The 24,682-nt window shown below is 37.2% G+C and overlaps 2 protein-coding genes and 1 pseudogene across 3 annotated transcripts in view; 1 reads left to right on the forward strand and 2 right to left on the reverse strand.

Moving 5' to 3' along the window:
• OSGEPL1 (O-sialoglycoprotein endopeptidase like 1) overlaps positions 1-24,682 on the forward strand; it is a 100,666-nt gene that overhangs the window by 48,464 nt on the left and 27,520 nt on the right. The gene's annotated exons all lie outside the window — the stretch shown is intronic.
• The window catches only part of ANKAR (ankyrin and armadillo repeat containing), an 86,073-nt gene that overhangs the window by 18,529 nt on the left and 42,862 nt on the right, over positions 1-24,682 (reverse strand). The window contains 6 exon segments of the mRNA XM_027866010.1: positions 7,559-7,720; positions 9,287-9,440; positions 9,791-10,032; positions 13,939-14,107; positions 15,049-15,293; positions 24,097-24,201. Coding sequence (XP_027721811.1) covers positions 7,559-7,720; positions 9,287-9,440; positions 9,791-10,032; positions 13,939-14,107; positions 15,049-15,293; positions 24,097-24,201 — 1,077 coding nt within the window.
• Positions 12,204-12,529, reverse strand: LOC114045881 (annotated as a pseudogene).

Raw genomic sequence — 24,682 nt, forward strand, 5'->3', positions numbered from 1 at the left:
TTTTGTTGTTGTTATCTGTGCCAGTATAACTATGAAGTGAAACGTCAGAGTTGTATTAATTTGCATTTCTCTTATTAATAGTGATTTTTTTTATATGGCTGATGATAGGTTGGTTTTCTTTTTTTTTTCTTTTTTTTATTAGTTTATTTTGATTTATCAATAATCATTTCCATACGCCTTTGAGTTTAAAATTTTTCTCCCCCTTCCTCCCCACTACCCTCCCCAAGACAGCGCACAATCTGATATAGGCTATACGTTTACATTCATATTAAACTTATTTTCACATTAGTGATATTGTAAGTAAAAATTAAAACCAATAGGAGGAACCATCAGAAAGAGGATGGAAACTCAACAGAAGAGGAAAAAAAATAGCAATTCAACTTCCATAGTTCTTTCTTTGGATGTAGATAGCATTTTCTGTCACAAGGCCTCTGGAGATGTCTTAGATCCTTGTATTGCCAGGAAGGGTTAAGTTTATCAATATTAGTCATCACACAACATGGCTGTTATTGTGCACAATGTTCTCTTGGTTCTGCTCACTTCACTCAGCATCAGACCATACAAGTCTTTCCAGGCTTTTCTGAAGTCAGCCTATTCATCATTTCTTATAGCACAATAGTATTCCATTACATTCATATGCCACAACTTGCTCAGCCATTCCCCAATTGATGGGCATCCTCTCAATTTCCAATTCTTTGCCACCATAAAAAGAGCTGCTATGAATATTTTTGTACATGTAGGTCCTTTTACTGTTTGTGTGATCTCTTTGGGATATAGCCTTAGAAGTGCTATTGCTGAGTCAAAGGGTATGCACATTTTTATAACCCTTTGGGCATAGTTCCAAATTGCTCTCCAAAATGGTTGGATCATTTCACAACTCCACCAACAATGCATTAGTGTTCCAATTTTCCCACATCTTCTCCAACATTTATCATTTTCCTGTTTTGTCATGTTGGCCATTCTGATAGTTGTGATGTGGTAGATAGGTTGGTTTTCTTGCTTAGAAAATTGTTGTCCATATTTGTTGACTTGTTAGAGAATAGCTGTAATTCTTATATATTTTTATCAGCTCCTTATAGATCTTGAAAATGAGACCTTTATCAGATGAACTTGCTACAAAGATGTTACCTGCATTGATTTGTTTGTACAAAATTTTAAAAATTTTACATACTCGAAACTGATCATTTTATCATATATAAATGGTCCTGTCTATGCTTTTTCTACTTCTGAGCTCTTTCCCTATCCATAGTTGTAAAAGGTATTTTCTTCTTTGTTCCTTTAACTTGTTTATAATATAGCTTTTTTTTTTCAGCCAAAGACAAGGTTTATTAGAACATCCATCCTATTGGGCAGACTCTTAAGGAGGCTGAACATTAGTCTAGATTATAAGAATCTAAGCAATGGCTAGATTTTAGGACTCTGAGCATCTTAATGGAGACAAGATGGACCTTATATACAGAAAGACTATGGGAGGGATCTAGGAGTGGCCAAGTAGTCTATGAAATAATAGAACTCCAGGGGTGGCCAAGGGAGAATGGAACCTAGATAGGATTAAGGGTGGGAAGTGTCCTGGCAACATAGGGAGATCTCGGCTAGGTTAAGGGTGGGAGATTGGGTATAGCCACAAAGAAAGGCCAGTTGATGTGATTGTAACCTCAGGGTAAAGCCAGAGATTTAGCCATGTGGGAAAGTCCAGGGTTTTTCCTTTTTGGGGTCTAGCTCTCATCCTCATCATTCCTCCCTCAAACAAATGGGACCCAAATTCTTTTGGGGTAAGGGGCGAAGGTCTTGGCTTCTGAAACTGCTTCCTGCTGGCAACGGACATAGAGCTGTCCCTGCCTCAAGGGGGTCCCAAAGAGGAGGTTGACTGGAACCAAGCATAGGCTGCATCTAGGGAATGATGAGGGGACATTGGCTGGTACCCGCTGTTTGCTGCCAACTGTAGGTGAATGGCCCATAGTCTGGAAGACACAAATCTGAGAGAAAAAACTTCAGGGCCCAGATATAAAGCAGGGACTAGATTTAGGGCCCAATTTTGAGAGGATAAAACCTCCTTAGCTCTGTTTGGATTCAGATAATTCAGTTTTCCAACCATGTAGTATCAATTCCACCTCATAGCCAGACTCAGGAATAGCCAGGTGGGTAACATTCCCTTTCAAAGGAACATAATGGGGAAACTGAACCAGGAGGATCCCATCTTAGACTGAGGCTAAAATTGTCCTCTCAACTTTTCCCAGTGCTAACTTCCCACCAGTATCACTTTCTCTGAGTAGCTTGTGGCATTTCTCTCAGATGATGGATTGTTGATTATTGATGGATTATGACCGATCAGACAACCCAAAATAAAATCCTATGAGCTTTTACCTCAAACACCAAGTTTTACTAATCATAGCTTAGGAAAAACTTTTCCAGGATTTACATCTCAAACTTAAATTTGTCCTGGTGTAAAAAGCCAATCATTAGAGATTTCTATACATTTGCAAATTCTCAGCAAGCCATACATAACCCAAACAAGCTTTTTGGGTAGTCTACACATTAAAACAATAACTAACAATAGCTAAATTATTTTAGCAGTAACCAAATTATGAAATTATTGCTTGACATAACTGATACAGAATGTTCACCAATTTGAAACTCAAAACAAACCCATTTCCAATCAGGTGATGTCAGTTTTGTTAAATGCACTTCCAAATTACTTTACACAGAAAATCAACATCTCATCATTAACAGTTAAAACTACAAATTTAAAAGAGCATTCTTACCCAACTTTGGAGGCTAGCTTCATTACCTTGAGCAGGATGTGCTGAACCTGGGTGATTCTTCCAGGCAAAGGTTGTCCTAGAGCCCAAGGCCATTGCCAGGGGGGCCCCACACAGTAGCTGCTGCCCCTCCCCACTCCTTCCTTTTCCACGTGGGGGAGGGCAAAATCAAAGGTGAGGGGTAAAGGATGAAACTCTCTTCTCCTATGACTTCTCCTGACTCAAGGGAAGGGAGTGACCAGGTTGTACAGGTGTTTCAAAATTCCTTAATGATCAATCACAAAACCTCCAGAATGTGCCAAGATATGTTTAGCTGTTCTAACTTTCCCTGTAACTTCCATGAAGGAGGATTCAGAGGCACAGAGGGAAGGGAGTAAGTAAGCTTCAGGGAACCAAAAAGCAACTGCAGTTTTCCCCAATTCCTTAGTGCCGAGGAAATTAACAGAATTGAGCATATACTTCCAGATAGGGCATCCTTCCTTGTCCTCTATGCTGTGGAAGGTGTACCAAGGTCCAAGGCCTTGAACTGACCCAGTGGACTAAGAGCCTGAGAGCGTCAGGCCAAGTGAGAGACAGCCTCCCAACTGTCTGCCCGAAAAGCACCTCCAAACCTTGATGCTTGGAAAGTGACCTTAACTGCAGAGCAAGAAAGGAGGAAGGGGAGGCTTACATACCTTCCAGTCTTGGCTGGAGAAGAACTTGAGGTTAGGCAGTTTCCCTGTACGGGCCACCAAAATGATGTGGTTTAGGGGTTCAGGGGTATTGGGACCCCAAAATCACAACATGTGGGTCCTGCCCAAAAGAATTCGACCCAAGCCTTCTTTCAGCCAAAGACAAGGTTTATTAGAACATCCGTCATATTGGGCAGACTGAACATTAGTCTATATTTTAAGAATCTGAGCAGTGGCTAGATTATAAGAATCCCAGCAGTGGCTAGATTATAAGAATCCCAGCAGTGGCTAGATTATAAGAATCTAAGCAGTGGCTAGATTTTAGGGATCTGAGCCTATAATATGGCTTTTTCTATCTAGTTCATGTATCTATTTGGTTTTTGTTTTGGTTTGGTTTTTTTGGAGGCAATTGGGGGTAAGTGACTTGCCTAGGGTCACACAGCTAGAAAGTGTCTCAGGTCCTCCTGACTCCAGAGCCAGCTACTCTATCCACTGTGCCACCTAGCTCCCCCATGTATCTGTTTGAAAGTTGTATTGTTATATGGTATGAAATATTGGTCTATACCAAATTTCTGTCAGACTACTTTATAGTTTTCCTAGCAGTTTTTTTTGTTTGTTTGCTTGTGTTTTAATAGTGTGTCTTTACCTCAGCAATTGCAGTGCTTAGGTTTATCAAACACAATGCTATTGTGTTGATTAGCTTTTGTACTTTTGTGTACTAATGTGTACATTAGCTTTTGTACTTTTTGCCTGTTGAATACATAATCTGTTTCATTGATCAACTTTTCTAATTTTTAGCCAGATGTAAATTGTTTCATGATTATCATTTTACAACATAGTTTGAGATATGACACTGCTTGGTCCCCAACCTTCTCATTTTTAAATATTTTTTTCCGTTGGACCTTTGATCTTTTGTTTCTCAGATGAATTTTGTTATTTTTTTCTAGCTTTCTCTCAGAAGTAATCTTGTAATAATTTGGTTTTTATAGCATTGAATAAGCAAGTTAATTTAGGTAGCATTGTCATTTTTATTATAGTGGCATGGCTTAGCAATTAATATCTCTCTACTTTTTAGTTTTAATTTTATTTCTGTAAAGAGTATGTAGTAGATGTATTCATACAGTTCCTGTGCACATCTAGATAAGTGAATTCCTAAATATTTTATGCATTCTAAATTTATTTTCAGTGGAATTTCTCTATCTCTTCCTGCTGAGTTCTGTTGCTTGGGATTCTTAAAAGCACTTTACTTTTTCCCAAATGCAATGCAGTCCTCTCTCTTCCTTGTTACAATTTTGATGTTAACAGTTGAGTATATTAGCTATCCAATTGCATGTCATACTTTGGACAATAAGCATTTTTCATTTCCCTTTAGTTCTTATGGATTTTTAGGCTTTAAAACTTTAATAATACCTTTAGTTTTATATCATCCTTATTTCTGAATATATTCCTCTCTCCCTTATCCAGCAAACTATCCCTTGTAATAAAGAATGAAACAGAGTGGAGGGAAGGGGGAGGAGGCATTCAGCAAAACCAGCCAATATATAAACCATTTCTGATGATATATGCAATGTTCCATGTCCATAGTCCCTCACTTCTGTAAAGAATGGAGGGAGGCCCATTTTTTCCACTCTTCTCAAGACCTGAGCTTGGTTATTATAATTATATAACATGCAGTTTCTTTTTGTTATTCTTGCATTGAGGTCTTGTTATTGTCGCTCCCTAACTCAATCAACTCCAGTTGCTCCCTATTAATCTCCTGCATAATCAAATAAAAAATCCCCTGTTTAGTGTTCAAAGCCCTTTATATTGTAATTCCTCTCTCTCTACTTTTCCAGTCTTCTTACACCTACACACACACACACACACACACACACACACTCTCTCTCTCTCTCTCTCTCTCTCTCTCTCTCTCTCTCTCTCTCTCTCTCCTTGATCCAGTGACACTGAACTCCGTGAACAAGACGTTCCATCTTTCAGCGTTCTGGGCATTTTCTCTGGCTGACTTCTATGCCTGAGATGCTATCTGTCTTCATCACTGCCTCCTGGCTTACCTGGCTTCCTTCAAGTCCCAAATAAAATCCCACCTTCCTCAGGAAAATCTTCCCAATCTCTCTTAATTCCAGTGCCTTCTCCCTGCTAATTATTTCCTATATATACTGTATGTAGCTTGTTTGTACACATTTGTTTGCTTGATGTCTCCCTCATTAGATTGTGAGTTTCTTGAGGGCAGGGCCTGTCTTTTGCTTTTCTTTATATCCCTGGTATCCCTTTGTATCCCTAGCTTAGCACAATCTCTGGCACATAGTAGGCACTTAATAAATGCTAATTGACTGACTGACTGATTTACATCGTGGTAGACTGTGCGTGTGTATTGTTTTCCCCTGTTCTACTTCCTTTATTCATCAGTTCATATGAATCTTCTGATAAGCCTTTGTCTTTTAAATCAATCTGGTCACAATAGCCCTGTAATGTTTGGAGTCTCAGTGCAGGTAGCATACTATCATCTGCAAACAGTAATTCTAGAGGACCTCACAGTGTATATATAAAGTATCTGTCTTCCATTTAGATCCTATGTAAGATAATCTCCATGACATTGACAAATATTGTTGGCAAGCATAGTCTTTTGTGCATATGTTAAGATCATATAAAATTCCTTGATAAATACAATCAGATATAGCTCTATTCAGTGACCTCAGATTCTTAACTTCAAGCAAGGCATAAAACAAAGAGATATATAGGTCAACAGTACATAATGATGTATATTACAATCTTTGTTTCCAATATAGCATGCTCCTTTTATGTCTTAGAGGACTCTAATAACAATCAGGAATATTTGTATGGCTCTAAAGTTTCAGTCTCCCTGCCTGTTTATGTGAATTTACTCCCTCATTTCCAAGGGGAAAGAAAGCCATATTGACTGTGCCCAATTCTCTAGAGAATTGCTTGGCTGACAACATAGAAACTCTCCCAGTTCCCAGTGACTAAACAAAGATTTTTCCATAAACTCAAAAGTTGACACATAGAAAAGGGACACAGTGGAGTGGGTAAAGAAGATAGGAAGCCATTTAGTTTATTGGCAGAATCATTGTAATTTCATCCTCCCCAGACCCAGTATGGTTGTAATCCAAGCTAAAGTTCCCAAACAGATTTTAGTTGATTTGGCAATGTGAGGATATGAGATATAAATTTCCCATCCCCTTGTAAACTTATAGAGTGCTTTTCTCTGCAGGTTCTGAGAGCTCTGCTCTCACAAAATTGAATTAATTGTTATTTATCCACTACAAATATTAATATTGGCATATTTACTGTAATAACATACTTGTCATGTATCTAGGATATCAAGCATATCTCATGCTTTAAGCATAATAAGAAGCCAGAAAAAGATTGAGAGGGCCTTAACCCCATTCTAATAGGCCTTCAGGACTTGTCACATTATGATTTATCCTGTAGTTTGTCACCTTGAATTCCATATTCCTATCCGTGCCTTCATGTACTTAAATGAGTCCTCTCCTGGGTCTTCCTTCCTGACCCAGCATTATTAATAACAATATGCTACTGACTTACACCTATGACCTTCAACAAATGATATGTCTGATGACATCCACCAAAACCTGGTAAAGGATAAGGGTAAAAGAATGAAGGAGTAGCAACGAATTATCTGTTTTTTCGATCTATTTTAATTTATACCAATTTGTTTCAACATCATTAAGTAGTGTTCATTGAATGCTCTAAAAAGAAATTACAAAGCATAGAAAAGGAGCTTACAAATTTACAAACTATTTGTAAGAGAAAATGCAGCTACGGTTATACGTTGATATAAATGGTCAACAAAGGGAAGTCCACAAATTGAATTTAAAATAGGAATTCTGTGTTCTCTCAATTTTAAGTGGGAGTCATTGAGAAAATGGAGTGCTAAGCACAGTCAAGCTCAGGTGCTCATTAGCACTTCACTAACTGGAGATATATGAAAGTCATGGTTTAACATGATCTTTGGAGAAGCACGAGATTATTAGTCTACTTAAGACCTAAGATGGCCAAGTGCTAAGGAAGTGAAAATAGAAGACAAAAGATTATTTTCTATTTCTATTAAAAATTACATATCTTTAAGAAATATAAGATTGTACAGACCTATACACATGGTTCCCACGGCTCTGATAACACTCAAAAGTGTACCCACAGCTATCTTGTTAATTCTCAGTAGTCGAACCAAAGGTGCAATGCCATTTCCTTCACATATCTGGTTTTGGTGCAATTTACTGTCCTTACTCAGAGCTATGACTGCTTCACCTCCTTGTAGAACAAAGGAAAAAGGGATTATCTCTTAAGTACTGGTGAATATTTTGTAAATTTATGTTTTTTTTAAAAGTGATACATTATTGTAGCATATAGTTAACCACAGGTTCTCAAAGATTTTTGCCAGCAAAGTCAACAAACATTTATTAAGTGCTTCCTATGTGCCAAGCATTGTGCTAAGCACTAGGGATACTAAGAAAGACTCTCCACTATTGAGCTCAGATTCTAATGAAAAAGATAACATTAAAATAACTGTATATACAGGATATGTAACGTGCAAATTGAATGTAATCTTTAAAAGAAGGCACTAAAAGTTGGGAAGGGCATCTAAGTTGAATCTTAAAGGAAGCCAGGAGGTAGAGGTGAAGAGGCAGAGCATTCCAGGCATAGAGACACAATCGATGAAAAGGCATAAAGTCTGGAGATAGAGTGTCATGTGCAGGAACAGCAAGACGGCTGTCACTGAATTACAGACCATAGAGGGGTGTAAAGCATAAAAAAGATTGGATTGTTTAAAAGAAGCCAAATTGTTAAGAGTTTTAAAAGCCAAACAGAGGATTTTATATTTGATCCAGGTGGTAATAGGGAACTACTGAAGTTTATTGAGTAGATAGGGTAACATAGTTGTACTTGTGCTTTAGGAAAATCACTTTGGCAGATGAGTGGAGGATGGATTGGAGTGTGGAAATATGGCAGGTAGACCAATTGGAAAGCTATTACAGTAGCCTGTGCATGAGAGGATGGGGACCTACACTAGATGGCCTCTATGTGAGTGGAAACCAGTGGACATTTAGGAGAGATGTTATAGAGGTAAAAACAACCAGACTTAGCAACAGATTGGTTATGTGAAGCAAATGTGCAAGTATAGTTGAGGGTGACTGACTGGGAGGTTGGAGGTACCCTCAACAGTAATAGGGAAGTTAGGAAGAGGAGGGATTTGGGGTAGGGCACAGGGGGAAAAATGAGTTCAGTTTGGGACACATTGAATTTTAGATGCCTGTTGGACATCTAGTTCAAGATGGCCAAAAGTCAACTGGTGATGAGAGAATGGAGCTCAGTAGAGTTTTAAACCTGAATTTATAGATCTAGTAATTATCAGAGAGATTATAATTGAACCCACAGGAATTCATGAGATCACCAAGGGTAGAACAAGCTTTGACTGACTTCGCCAAGTTGAAAAAGCTTCATGTTGGGCCCTCACAACAAAGTGTATGTTTTAGTTTGACTAATTTAAGAGAGACTGGAGGGGCAGCTAGGTGGTGCAGTGGATAGAGCACCAGCCCTGGATTCAGGAGGACCTGAGTTCAAATCCGGCCTCAGACACATAACACTTACTAGCTGTGTGACCTTGGGCAAGTCACGTAACCCCCATTGCCCAATCAAAAAAATAAAATAAGAAAAAAAATAAAATAAGAGAGACTGGAATTCTTTTAGTCCCAGCAGTTTAACCCATTCACTAAGTAATAGAAGAATTATGATCTGAATTGGTGGAGGGTGTGCCCACTGCAGTGAAATCACAGATCCATAAATACTGAAATGTACTCCCCCAAAAAAGTTACTTACCAACATACTGCATTTTTGCTGATGGTGACAAAAGCATGTCAATTATAAAATTGTACCCAATCTGTTCTGCCATAAATTTCTGTTGTTTCAGAGTTTGCCCTGCCAAGGCCCACAGTGCCAAAGCCCCTTGTTCCTTAACATGTAGTTGAAATGCCTGAAAATGGGAGGGAGGTGGAAGAGGGGAGAGTATTTTTATTCATTAAATAAGAACATATTGAATAGCCTATGTTGTATATACCATTGTACCAGGTATCTATTCATATAAATCTTCATGTTTCTCTGTATTCATTATTTTCTTGTTTCTTATGGCACAGTAATATTCCATCATATTCATGTAACACAAATTTGTTGAGCCATGCCCCAACTGATAAGCATCTACTTTATACTAGAATGTATAATTTATAAAACTGTTTATTCTATAAGCTCACATTTCACACTAAATTATGAAAAGTAAAAGAACTGAATTATTTTCTGTATAAATTGAAAAGTAATAAAATTCTTTACCTTCAAAAGCTTTAAGAGATATTTAGTTAATGATCTTTCTAGAAATCCTTTTTGTATCGCAGAATTATGACTTGCCAGTGATTCTACAGCCATAGCTCCTTTCACTTGAACACTGATTTGTTTTCCTTTAAAAAGATTTACAAGAGGAATGATTGCACCTTCCTTGGCCATAGCATCCTGCACATCTGTGTTTCCACGAACAATTTCAGCAATTGCAGCTGAAGATACAGCCTGCAGCACATCTTTAAAGGAACAAAAGAGCTCACCAAATATATATATATGTATATATATTTTAATTAAGACATATCAAATTATAGCACTTCCTCTTTAAATATATTCCCTCTTTGGATATACTTTAACATGAATTCAAATTCATCTTATAAGTAGGTGTTTGCCTACACACACATATTTATTCAACTCAATTAAATTCAAATATGTTAAGCACATACTGCATGCAAGGCATTGTGCTAGATGATAGAGATAAAATGACAAAAATGAAAAGCAGCCCTTGCCGTCAAGGAGCTTACATTCTACTAGGGTTACATTTGATAGTTTGCATGTAAGTTGATATGTAAATATAAAAAAATTAGAAGAGGGAGAAAGCACTAAGGACTAAGAAGATCTGGAAAGTCTTCTCATAGGAGGTGGCATCAGAGCTGAGCCTTGAAAGAAGTTAAGGATTCTCAAAGGTGGAAGGAAAGTCAGGTGAAAAGCATGGGAGCATAAGGGAACACTGAACTTGGGGAAAAACAAGTCGACTAGTTTGGCTGGAACATAGAAAAGAAATAATGTGAAATAATATGGGAAAGTAGGCTCTAGCTGGTTTATTCAAGGCTTTCTATTGCCAAGCCAGGGAATTTGTATTTTATCCTCCAGGCAATAGGGAAATGTTTCTCAGTGCACTGGAAATAGAACTTGGTCTAGAGGCAGAAAACGTGGGTTCAAATTCTTGGCTCTGTTATTGTTTATGTCACGTTAGACTAGTCCAGATTTGGTTTTCTCCTTGGCAAAAGAAAAGAGTTGAATTACACGGCTTCTAAGTTTCCTTCCAGGTCTGAATTTATTATCCTATAATAATCTGTTAAACATGAAAATGGTGCAGTGCTTTAGGAAATTTATTCTGGCAGCTTGTATAGAGGATGCATTGGAGAGGAAAGGCTGGTGACCTGGAGATCAATAGGTTATTGTAATAGTGCACATGAGAGGTACTGAAAACTTAAACCAGGAGACTAGTCCAGTGAGAAAAGAGAAGGGAATAGATGCAGAAGATATTATGGAAGTTGATTGGTATATACCATCGTACCAGGGATCTGTTCATATAGGTCTTCACATGCTTCTCTGTATTCATTATTTTCATCATTTCTTACAGCACAATAATATTCAATCATATTTGTGTAACACAACTAGTTACCGAATTGATAGGCATCTACTTTGCTTTCAGTGGAATGCACAATTTGTAAAATATTATTCTATAAACTCATTTATATTCTGCACTGTTAACAAAATTAAAAATTGAATTTTTTTTAATAAATTGAAAAGTAATAAAATTCTTCCCTTCAGGAAATATCTAGTTAATAATGTTTCTAGAAATCCTTTCTTTTTTTCTAAATGAAAATAAGCTTTATTACATCAAGTAATAAATACATACAAAGATGCATGTAACAGTTTTAGTCATTTATCCAGATTTTTTTTTTTAATCATTCTATGGCAAACTCAAAACCTGAAATCTAGTCTTTGTCTGAAAAGTAACTATTTGGGTTCTTAATTTTTTAGTAGGCTAATCAGCCCTCTGTATTTATAACTCATGCATTTTAAATTTACTTCAAAGCAAAAACAATCGTGCTAATGCTCACCCACCCAAAACAAACAAACAAATAAACAAAAAAAAAAAACCTATGTTATTTTTTAAAGCAGAGTCTCTATCATGTAGCCCTAACTGGGAGTTACCCAAATGCCAGGTAGAACATGCAGTCAGCACTGACTCATGAAAAAATCCTTAAGAGTTATTGGAGATTCTGGAAAAGCTGCAACAGAATGACAATTTGGGTGGTTTTAAGTATACTCAAAGGAAAAAAATCAAAGATTGGGGCAGGTTAGCAGGGCAGTAAACTATAGTTGGCAGCAACATAAGCAGAATTTTCCACATGCAGTTTCTGGACTCAATGCTTTAAAAAAAAAAGTGACCTCGGTTATTCCTAACTACTTATAATACAAATCTTAACTGCAAAGTTGCCTTTTCTTCTAGTCTTACAGTCTGTGGTGGGGATGGGAGGAAGAAAAGGGGAAAGAACCCAAACTTTTACACCATTCAAAATAGAAGATTCACATGAATGTTTTGAAAGTCACCAGAGGGATAAGTGTTACTCTTTCTTCTTCACAAAGAAATGGAAAACTTTGGAAGTGAAGTGGGAGGCTAGGATCTTGCATTTTGTTCAGTCTCTGCCAGGCATTCCCGGACTAATCCTTGAGCATAAATCCTCACTTTAGCCTATCCATGGCACTTTTGCTCCCTGCATACGTGGGCCTGATCTCTTTGTCTAGCTCTTCAATGATAGCTAGTTCTGCATATTTGCTTTGGGGTACCTCACTGCTCCCTGTACCCTGACTGTAGCCTAGAGATGAAGGTCCATAGTCATTGATCAACTGCCGGTATTGGGTGGAGGCCGCCATGCTGGCAGAAGGAGAGTGGATACTCCCAAACATGTTCAGGGACACGTTCAAGTTGGGTTTGTAAGACATGCCCTGGGAGGCGAGTAGCTCCTGGAGCCAGCAGGTCCCACCTAAAAATCCTTTCTGTAGAGTAGCATTGTGACAAGTCTTAGTGAGATTTGTATGTGGGAGTGAGGGAGAGGGAAGGGTTGTCAAAGGAGGTAGTTAGAAGGATGGTTAAGTCACCATGAGATAGGGATGTTTGGACAAGGGGAAAGATTAGAAGGGAAGATTACAAATTCCATTTTGGACATGATGAGTTTGAAAATTGGTGATGTGGGGCTGTAGTTTAAGAGAGTGATGAGGACTGGATTATGTAGATTTCAGTGTCATCTGCAAAGAGATGATACTTGAACTCATGGGAGATGATGAAATCAACAAGGCAGACATTTAAATTAATTCTAATTTGTAATTGATTCTATATTGTATTGATTTCATATTGTAATTGATGCTGTATCTGCTTAAGTTCCCTTTCTATCTCCTTGGGTTGAGCTCAGCAATTAAGCTTTCTCTCTGAGTTAATTTGAAGTTATAATTAAAAGAAAAGTTGTTATCTGTCATACTAGTAGCCTCTGGGATACTTCCAGGACATCTGTTTGTTATTTAAGCCCCACAAGTTAACTTGCTACCATCCCCAAAAGATATATCATCTGTCCTTTCCTGTCCTTGTACAATTAGGGGAGTTTTTATCTTTGCCAAGAAGATAGCAAGTCTGGTAGTTTTGATCTCCTAGCAAAGATTACAAGGTGCAGATGGGTCCCATAAAACAATTAAGATGCCTTAATTGTCAGAGAGGGGTGGTTACTATCCCTATGTGGGTCTAGTCCACTTTCTTTGATGCAACCAATCATGTTGTCCCCCACCACCATGGTGCTGTTTACCCTGTAACCAATCACAGTGTCTTCCCCACCTACCGAACTCGGTTCTTTGGTTTCTTGTACTTTCCAAAACTATATGAAGGCTAATAAGCCCTACTTTCAGGTCTTTGGTCACCGAGAGAGTGACCATTGAGCCAATTATTGGTACTGCTAGCCTAACAAAGTGATCATGCTCCAAACCTTGTCTCTGAGGTTACCTTAATTTTCAAATGCAACAACAGGGTATTATCACAATGAAAAGTACTACAATAAAAGTATAGGCATGTATTATGTGATCATTCCCAGATATACAACCAGGGCTTTGGAAACCTTCAAAGGCCTTCAAAGAACCCAGTGACATGGGCCTTCTTCCTCTTGGGGTGGCTGAACATGTTGTCACCAAAGTTATCCTAGAAATTCAGCCCCTGTAGAGATCCAGAGATGTATTTTAAGGTAACCAGACATTCCATTATAAGGCAAATCCAAGACACCTGCCCAGAGAGGACAAGTAGTCCCAAGTCAGAATTATACTATCTAAAGCACAATATCTGATCACTTTATTGCACAGAAATGAAAGCTCACCTGATTCTGAACTCAGAAAAAAGACAAGAGGTGCGATTCCTTTGTGTTCTTTCACAGCTTTCTGATTTTCCACATGTCCTATACATAATACCCGAATACAGTTCATTACATTCACCAGAAGCTTCTCTTCGTCTGACTGCAAGAGACTTATCAGAGCAGCCATTCCATTCTAAAACAAAAGGCCCATAGTTACCAATTATATTTGAGTTGTATATTTTTCATTTGGAATTTTATCTTTATTTTTTCATGCTGTTTATTAATTAATTATGTGTATGAACCTATTAACCAGGGAATGAAATTTATTATTTCTTATATATAGGCATGTCTATATTGTGAAGAATGTTTCATTTCAGGCCAATCTTTATTCAGTTAAGAAACTTTCACACTTTGGCTTAATGGCTTTTCAAAAAGGGAAGCAAAAATGTAGAAGGCATCATGGCATAATGGAAGGAATGTACATGAACATGGTCTGAAGAGACCTGGGTTCAAATCCTACTTACTAGCTATGTGACCACAGGTAAGTCACTTAATTCCTCTGAGCCCCAGTTTCCAATCTGTCAAATGGGGATAAGAATATCTATGGTAGGGTTATTGGCAGGTTCAAGTGAGAAAAAGTATAAAGAGCATTTGGCAAACCTTTAAGTGTTGTAGCTAATATTATGAAAGACCAACAGAATGAAGTGCTACATTTACAAATACCTGCCAATGGAGACACTGGCTTAGTCACAGTAACAGCGACTATATTGTCTCTGCAACATAAAGCATCATGAACTCTATCCATTTTTTTTAATGAATGACTTGACCTGATTTGACCAATTACAAAATATGAATGAACCAAGAAAAATCATAAATTTTTAAAGGAAGAATCTCTTCAGGATTATAAACTACAGGTTAAGCTGTTGATCTGTATTTGGCAAAGGTTTCACATCCATGAGTGGCCCTTCCTAATGAAATCCCAGGTCTAGTCCCTGTCCCTTAAGAACCCCATATCACCTGAACTGATTCTTTATCCTCCTGCCTACAACAAAGCAAACCCCCTGTCGCAGTCCTCTGGAATTTGTCTCCCAGAAATACCGTCAACTTAAATTTGGCATCAGGAAATAAACTTACATGTTTGGCAATTAAATCCTTGTTGTCATCAAGCTGAGCAACATCGTAGAGAATAACTGCACAGCGTGCCTGCAGCTCAGGCTCATCCAGAAGCAGCAAGTTGATGAGCACTGGAATGCCTCCTGCCTCCACCAATGCATTGCAAATAGACTTGTGGGTAGAGATGTTGCTCAGCAGCCCCGTGGTCTTACACTTCAGTTTTACTGAAGTACTTTTTAGCAATTGGATTAAGGCAGAAATAGTTCCTGGAAGGAGTCAGAAATGAGATAATTATATGTAAAGTGCTTTGCAAACCTTGAAGGGCTATGTAAGTGTGATTTATTATTATGAAGAAACCAAGATGAAATTCAAATTGTTTCTAGTAATTCAAAGTCCATTTTCCTGACATAATTTAAACCATAAACGTGAGCATTGCAAAATAAAGAAAATATATATAATCTATTCGAGATGACATAAAGCTAATTTATAATCCATAGCACAGTAAAATCTCATTCAGCCATTACTGTCAGGGAATTTGCAGTTCCATGTAACGGAATTTTTCAGATGACTGCAGCTTATACACCAAAACTTTTAAATATTTTAACTTTTTTTGATAGAAGTCTTTCTAAGACATATTACATACTTCTGCCTTTTAAAACTAAATATACTGATCCTAATTTAATCTTTCCTTGATAACTCACTATCATTGCTGTAAATATAACTACTTCATTGTTGTATATGTAATATTGTTATGCCTCAGAAGCTGTTGAAGAATACAGGGCTGACTGATTGCCCCTCTACAAAATGGCCCAGGCTTCTCAGAGGAACTACATTTTAGCCTGTGTCATTATCACTATCACACAAATGCTGTCTTGCTTTGGAGCATAATATCTGTGTGTGGAAGTTTCTGTACCTTCATACTAAGGAGTTTGCTTAAAACAAGGATAGAAAGTAAATAGACTTTTTCCAAGAATCAGCAAGCATATTCCAGTCACGCAATGGTGTGAACTTTTCTGTCTGTACTGGATCCCCTAATAATGTCTAGGCTTTCCCTGACCTCAGTTACTTGGACAGTGTTTCTACTTCTGTCCTCCTATAAAGTCTGAATCTCTATTATCTAGAATAGCCCTCACTTTTTGCCCTTTCTCTTCAGTTTGGCTTGAGTTAGATGTTCCTTTCCAGCTCTAAATCAATGAACCCGTGATACTTCTTTTGCTCTATGCTACGTGGTGGTCCCTGGTCTTGACTTCATTTGCCAAATCCTGCATCTGTTCATGATACCAACCACTTGTCTAGAAGTTGTACTAAATGACTGCTGAGGTCCCTTCCAACCCTCACATGCTGTGATTCAGCGCTGACATGCTTGAATAATTCTTGTACTTGCTTTTGGTAATTCTTCTGCCTCCTTCTCTCATTGCCAAGCTTGTAAACTGTGTACCTGCCGCTGCGTTTATCTCCCCAACTCATTTCTACTCCTGATCACCTGTAACTAGGAAACCAGGTTAACCCAGAATGTTGGCGCTAGAAAGGATCTTAGAGCCCATCTCATCCAAGACTCCCATTTTCTAAGAGAAGAAACTGAAACACACACACACACACACACACACACACACACACACACACACACCCCAAAGTGATTTGCCTAAGCAACAGAATAACAAAATCTTTTGAGATGGAAGGGACTTTCAAGAGTCATCTAAGTCCAACTCCTTCATTCTACACAGGAATTTAGGAAAATTAGGCCCAGAGTGGTGAAAAGTTTTGCCCAAAATTTGTTAGAATTGTGTGTAACATTTGGATACTGATTTAAGTGAAAGGATTATGTGTTAGAGTTTGAGGACTTCTCTTATAGAAGAGGTGAAGCTGGGAAAGATAAACTGACTATAGAATGAGAATGAGTTCATAGTCTTTATGACAAATATTTGGATGGCTCAGAGATTTTTTTTTCACAGACTCAAAGAATTTAGAGTTAAAAGAAGCATTGGAGAGCACATAGTCAAACAAAATACCTCATTGGGGGCAGCTAGGTAGCGCAGTGGATAGAGCACTGGCCCTGAAGTCAGGAGGACCTGAGTTCAAATTTGGCCTCAGACCAAACACTTGACAGTTACTAGCTGTGTGACCCTGGGCAAGTCACTTAACCCCAATTGCCTAACAAAAACAAAAACAAAATACCTCATTGGGCTCCTAGCCCAACCAATACCTCCTGTAATATCTGTGACAAATAATTATCCAGCCTATGCTTGATGATTTCTAGTGTGGAAGAGGCCACTCTTATAAGGTGGCCCATTTCACATTTGGAAAGTTGTAATTGTTTGTGTTTGTGTGTGTGTGTGTGTGTGTGTGTGTGTTTAATAATATTTTACTTTTCCCTCAATAATATGTAAAAATAATTTTTAACATTTGTTCAATTTCTTTTAAGTTTTGAGTTCCAAATTCTATCCCTTCCTCCCTCTCCTATCCCCTCTCTCAGACAGTAAACATTTTGATATAGGTTAAACATGTGCAATCATATGAAACATTTCCATATTAGTTATTTTGTGCAAGAAAACTCAAATAACAATAAAGAGAAAAATAGTATGTTTCAGTCTGTATTCAGATAATATCAGTTCTTTCTCTGGAGGCAGAAAGCATTTTCATCATGAGCCTTTGGAATTGTCCTGGATCATTGTATTGCTGAGAATAGCTAAGTGATTCACAGCTGTTCATCATAAAATGTTATTGTTACTGTGTACAGTCTTCTCCTGGTTCTGCTCACTTCACTTTGTATCAATTCATTTAAGTCTTTCCAGGTTTTTCTGAAATCCTCCTGCTTGTCATTTCTTATAACACAATAATATTCCATTACAACCATATACCACAACTTGTTTAGCCATTTCCCAATTGATGGGCATCTCCTCAATTTCCAATTGTTTGCCAACACAAAAAGAGCTGATATAGATATTTTTGTACATAGGTCCTTTTTCTTTCTGGGTTTTTAAAAAAATCTCTTCAGGATACAGACCTAGTAATGGTATTCCTGGGTCAAAGGGTTTTATAGGCCTTTAGGCATAGTTCCAAATTGCTCTCTAAAATGGTTGGATCAGTCCACAACTCCACCAACAGTGCATTAGTGTGCCAATTTTCCCAAATCCCCTCCAATATTTATCATTTTCCTTTTCTGTCATATTAGCCAATCTGATAGGTGTGAGGTGATACCTCAGAGTTGTTTTAATTTGTATTGTCTAATTAATAATGATTTCGAGCATTTTTTTCCTGTGACTATAGATAGTTTTGATTTCTTTGTCTTGTCATATCTTTTTTTCGTATCTGAACTGCTTGTTCATATCTTTTGACCATTTATCATTTGGGGAATGATTTATTCTTATAAATTTGACTCAGTTCCTATATATTTGATAAATGATGTCTTTATTAGATATACTTGCTGTAAAAAAAAATTTTTCCCAGTTTTCTGCTTTCAAAAGTTGTAATTCTTATAAAATTTTTCCTTATATTGAGCCAGAATTAACCTTTCCTTAACTTCTTACCCTTTGCTTCTTGTTCTAACCTCTGGGTCAAAACAAAACAAACCCAGTCCCTCTTCCATCAAATACCTGAAGATACTTCTATGATAAACTCTTCAAATCTTCACTTCACTGGGTTAACCATCCTTAGTTCTCTCATGTGTTCTTCATATGGCATGGTTGCCATTTCCCCCTCCATGGGCTCCTTTATCCTTCTTGAAATGTGGCACCCAGAACTAAATACAATATTTTGCATTTGGTCTGATCAGAGCAGAATACACTGGGACTATCACCTCCTTTTTTCTGGTCAATTGTGGCTTAGTATAGCCAAGGATATTATCAGCTATTCTGGTTGCATTATAGTTGTGTTCATTTATTTTGAAGTTTGCAGTCGTATAAAACCCACAGATCTTTCTTTTATCACTCAACTTATTTTCTACCCAAGACTCTCTACTCTGTCCTTCTGAAATGGATTTTTAAACCCATGTGGAACTTTATCTCCATTAACTTTAATCTTAAGTAGATTTAGCCTATCCCTCTAACCAATCAAGATCTTTTTAGGATCCTAACTATGTCATCCATTGTCATCTGTGTTTACCAGCTTCATGCATATCCAAATCTATCTAGCATGCCATCTATTCCTTCAATAAACTCATTTATTAAAATGTTGTATAGTATAGGACTAAGGACAGATTCCTGAAACACTCTACTAGATTATCTCCCAACAAATGACATTAATGACTATTCTTTGGGATTAGTCATTGAATCAGTTCTGAATCTGACTATACTTTTATTTCACTTGCATCTCTTCTCCTCTTACACAAGGATAATATGAGAGCCTTTTGTCAAATGATTTCTTTGTTTGTTTGTTTTTTATTTATTTATTTTTTTAGGCAATGGGGTTAAGTGACTTGCCCAGGGTCACACAGCTAGTAAGTGTTATGTGTCTGAGGCCGGATTTGAACTCAGGTCCTCCTGACTCCAAGACCAGAGCCCTATTCACTGTGCCACCTACCTGCCCCCAAATGATTTCTTGATATCTAGGTATGCCATGTCTGTAGTTTTCCCCCTCATGTACCCGTTTAAAACTGTCAAAAAAGGATAGGAAGTTAATCTGGCATGACTTGATGTTCCTGTAGCCATGCTGATTCTTAGCGATCATTACTTCCCTTTCTCATTGTACACAAAACAATTCTTTCATGATCAATTCTAGGATTTTCTTAGAAATTGAAATCAAATTCATTGGCCTATAGTTTATAGACTCCACCCTCTTCCTTTTAAAAAAAATTTTGGAACATTTTCTCTTCTTCAGTTCTGCAGCATCTCTCCCATTTTTCATGACCTTTCAAAGTGAAAGGTCACCAAAAGTGGTTCAATAATCATTTCCATTTTCTTTTTTTCAATACCCTAATGTGTGTTTCTTTGGGGGTCTGTTGATTTGAACTTTTTGAGTGCCTTTAGGTGCTCTCTTCCCTTCCTCTCACTCAGCTTAGCTCACAACTCTCTCTTGTTATCCATGTTTGACCATCCCATCCATCTCACTCAGAAGTCTTATCTCTTGCTTCATCTTCCTTCTGCCCCCAACATAAATTAAAAGACAAACCTCAGCTCATTCTGTGTTTTCATGCTACTCATATTATCCTTCTCAAAAAGGGTTATTCTTTTATATCCATCCTCTACTATCTGTTCTTGCCTTCACTTTCTATATGTCTTTTAAAAGTCTCGGTAAATTTTCTGTGAATGTCACATTAGTTCCTGTAGATAGCTCCCCATTTTCTTCATCAGAATTTTTTCTGTGTCTTCAAAATTTCATTTTTTAAAAAATTAGTTTATTTTGATTTATCAACAATCACTTTCATATACTTTTGAGTTTAAAATTTTTCTCCCCCTCCCTCCTCACCACCCTGCCCAAGACAGGGCACAATCTGATATAGGCTATACATATCCATTCCTATTAAACATATTTTCACATTACTGATGTTGTAAGTAAGAATTAGAACCAATAGGAGGAACCGCCAGAAAGAGGAAACAAACAGAACACAATAGAAGAAAAAAAATAGCAAATAGTATGCTTCGATCTGCATTCAAACTCCATAGTTCTTTCTTTGGATGTGGATAGCATTTTCCATTACGAGGCCTTTGGAGATGTCTTAGATCCTTATATTGCTGGGAAGGGTTAAATTTATCAATGTTAGTCATTGTACAACGTGGCTGTTATTGTGTACAACATTCTCCTGGTTCTGCTCACTTCACTCAGCATCAGACCATACAAGTCTTTCCAAGTTTTTCTGAAGTCAGCCTGTTCATTATTTCTTTCTTTTTTTTTTTTTTTTTAGGCAATTGGGGTTAAGTGACTTGCCCAGGGTCACACAGCTAGTAAGTGTCAAGTGTTTGGTCTGAGGCTGGATTTGAACTCAGGTCCTCCTGACTTCAGGGCCGGTGCTCTATCCACTGCACCACCTAGCTGCCCTGTTCATCATTTCTTATAGCACAATGGTATTCCATTACATTAATATACCACAACTTGTTCAGCCATTCCCCAACTGATGGGCATACTCTCAATTTCCAATTCTTTGCCACCACAAAAATAGCTGCTATAAATATTTTTGTACATGTGGGTCCTTTTCCCATTTGTATGATCTCTTTGGGATATAGCCCTAGAAGTGCTATTGCTGGGTCAAAGGGTATGCACATTTTTATAGCCCTTTGGGCATAGTTCCAAATTGCTCTCCAAAATGGTTGGATCATTTCTCAACTCCACCAACAATGCATTAGCAAAATTTTATTTTTGAGTGTTTCATTTTCTTCTTGAGCTTGTGTACCCGGCAGAATTTTATTCCATGTGTTCTTTTCTGTGCTTTCTCTGAACTCTTGGAAATATGCTTATCCAAAATTGAAGATTCATATCAGAAAAATCTCATTTTCTTGTCTTCTACCACTAATTCTAAGATGTAGTGCTCACTTGCCCCCAAGGTTACCATAATTTCTCCTTGGGCAACCAGTAATAGCTTTCGCCAAAGAGGTAGTTTCAAGAGGTGTCTAGTTGGAGGCCCCATTAATACTATATTATGAATCCATGTCAGGTTTGGTTCCAAACTTGTATATCTTGGTCCTTATGTCAAAAAGTCTGAAATATACTCCCATGAAAATATTTTCTGTTTTTCCCTCCAATAAAATGCTTTCCACTGAGCTTTCCATTTCAGTTCCTGGGTTTGCTCACATGCATGTGTTTTCTTCATATATAATTCTGCTCTACTGCCACCACCACCACCACCTCTTCCTTTTTTTTTTTTAATACATATTCCATTCCTTTTGAATAGCATATACCTCTCCAAAGTCATTATCCAGTCATGAGTCCCATCCAACATGTCTTGACAATACGTTCAAAATTTCTCCATCTATTTCTTTTCTATCCTTCTCATTTGTGTTCAGACAAAATACTGGTCCCTTTCTTAGATATAGTTCTTGTGAATTATTTGTCTTGTCTTCTGCAATTTTCCCCTTTATGTTGTACATGCTATTCTCTATGATGTCACATTTTACAGATATTTGTGAGCACTTTTCTTTTATCTTCCATTTTGACTTGTAGACTATATGAATTAGGTTAGAAAGAATTCAGATTATATATACATATACATATTTCTATTTCTATTTCACTGGTCCTTGTTAGGTGCATGCCATCATGACCAAGAAACCATCTTTCCCATATTTTAAGCCTGTATCCAGAGATCTAAATCTCATTGCCTCTTACTTTCCTCTCTCTCTGCCCCCAATTACTTCTAGCTTCCTGACTGTATTCTGAATGGTTGATCTTGACAGAGGTGTGACCTGTAGTTAAGTGGAGCATTTCTGTACTAAAGTATTCAAAATGTATTCGTTATGAGATGAGATTTTCAAGCTAAAATGTTTATTTGTAGGGCCAATAATATGTTATTCTCAAAATGACACAATGTAATGTTATTTTAAATCTCTTATTTGGCTATAATATTCATAAACAAAACCTTTTCTTTTTACCTAATATACATATTTCCTCCCTTTTTCTAACTTCTTATATAATTTTTCCATTGCCTAAAAAGTTCAAGCAGTGTGGGCATTTTGCAGCATTATATTATTCTGTCTACTAAAAAGGCAAGAAGATAGCCACACATTTAGCACACATGTACTAAACAATTCTAACTGTGCTAGATTTAAGATTAAATCTGGACCTGCTTCAGTAATGCAGTTAAGTGTGAGAGATGAAGGTTGGCCTATCTGGAGCCATCTTGAGAATTTTGGTCCACTTCGGGAGTGAGACCAGGGAATGTTAGAACAAATAAAACCAAAGGGTTCCTGTACCACTAGGTAAGCTTTCTAAGATCAACAGGAAAGAACTTTTCGGCTAAGGTACTGGATGAGACAGGATCCAAACTGGTTCCTTGATTCCAAGTGCATTACTTTACATTTATCTATATAAAATTTATCTTCAGTCCAACATTTTAACCTGTCTAGATATTTTTGGATCCTGTCTCATCCAGTATCTTAACTATTCCTCCCAGTTTCAAATCTTCTACAGATCTGGTCCCTTGGCCAAGCCATTGTTTAAAATGTTGAACCTTGAGCCCATGGTCAAGGACAAATCCTTGAGGCACATCTTGTGATGTGCCTTGAGACCTCCCAACAAGTTGACATCTACCAATTAATGACAGTTTTTTGGGTCTGGCAATTTAACAAGTTCCAAATCCATTTAATTGTACTGTTGGCTAGTCTACATCATTCCATCTTGTATACCACTTGTCATTGGTGCAATAACTGTCCAATAATTGGAATTTGTTCAAACAGAGCCTGGATACTAATTTATTATATATATAATATAAGTAGTTCCTATATTTGAAAGACAGTTGGGCAGCTAGGTGATACAGTGGATAGAGCATCAGGCTTGGAATCAAGAAGACCTGTATTCAAATCCAATCTCAAACACTTGTTAGCTGTGTGACCCCGGGCAAGTCACTTAACCTCTGCCTGTTTCCTCATCTGTAAAACGGGAAAAATAATAATAATACTAGCAATTAACCTCCTAGCATAGTGAAGACTGCATGAAATAATGATTGTAAAGTACTTAGCACAGTGCCTGGCACATAGTAAGTGCTGTACAAATATCAGTTATTGTTATTATTACAGTTGACATAGATGGAAAATTCCAATTCCCTTCCCAAAGTAAGATTTTATGCTAATAAGTGAGCCTAGAAATAGAACAGAGACACATTGGGACATAGGTATTCAACAAATATTTGTTGAAATTAATTTGTTTTAATCAAATAAATGAGGTGATAAGTTAATTTTATGTGTCGCAAAAAAAATGTGGAATTCCACAGAAATTGAATCAGTATGATTCCAAGAGATTACACTTCTTCCAAGGTGAAAAGAAGATAAAATTTACTTTAAATATTCCCTTCTTCTATAACCAAATAATTAGGCAACAATGAAGCTATTTCAATGAAGCCAATCTAGCTATAAAGTGGTACTATATAAATTAGTAAATATTAGAATAAGTAAAAATGAGTTACCAATTTGTTTCTTTTCATATTACCTGCATCTAAAATACACCTCCAGTAGTTTTCATTTGCTAAGCAAATTACTTCCAAGGACATGACCGCCATCATCTTTCGTTTATAACTTCCAGACTGCAACATTCCTGATGGAAGTTAAACAGAAAACTTATAAAATATGATTCCATAAGATACAACTATGTGATTTAGGCTTTCCCTACACAGATAAAATGAAACAGAAAATTGGGGTCACAATCACCAACTCCAAAAATCAGTGAAGCTCTTACCTGTGCATGGTCCTGTACAAGGTGATGATGAACAGACTGACATGGTTTCTGATCTCTAAGGTCTAAATTATTTAATAATTCAAAAAGAGGGGGGAAAGTGGCCTTGCTATTGAGGAAATCATCATTTTCTTTGGTCTATCAATCTAGACTGATTTTTCAAATGGCCCAAATTCATAAGAACACTATTCACCTATCCAATTTACTTGTTAAGATAAAGTTCAGCGAATAGTCCAAACTATATTACTGTCAATGAACATTTGTTCACTGTGATTGGGATTTGTTGTCTGTTGTTGATAAGATACTTTTTCTGCCCTTAAGAAACTTGTGATCCAAAAATGAA

This window comes from Vombatus ursinus, unplaced genomic scaffold (genome assembly GCF_900497805.2).
Source record: "Vombatus ursinus unplaced genomic scaffold, bare-nosed wombat genome assembly UNPS02014779.1, whole genome shotgun sequence".
Taxonomy (NCBI): domain Eukaryota; kingdom Metazoa; phylum Chordata; class Mammalia; order Diprotodontia; family Vombatidae; genus Vombatus; species Vombatus ursinus.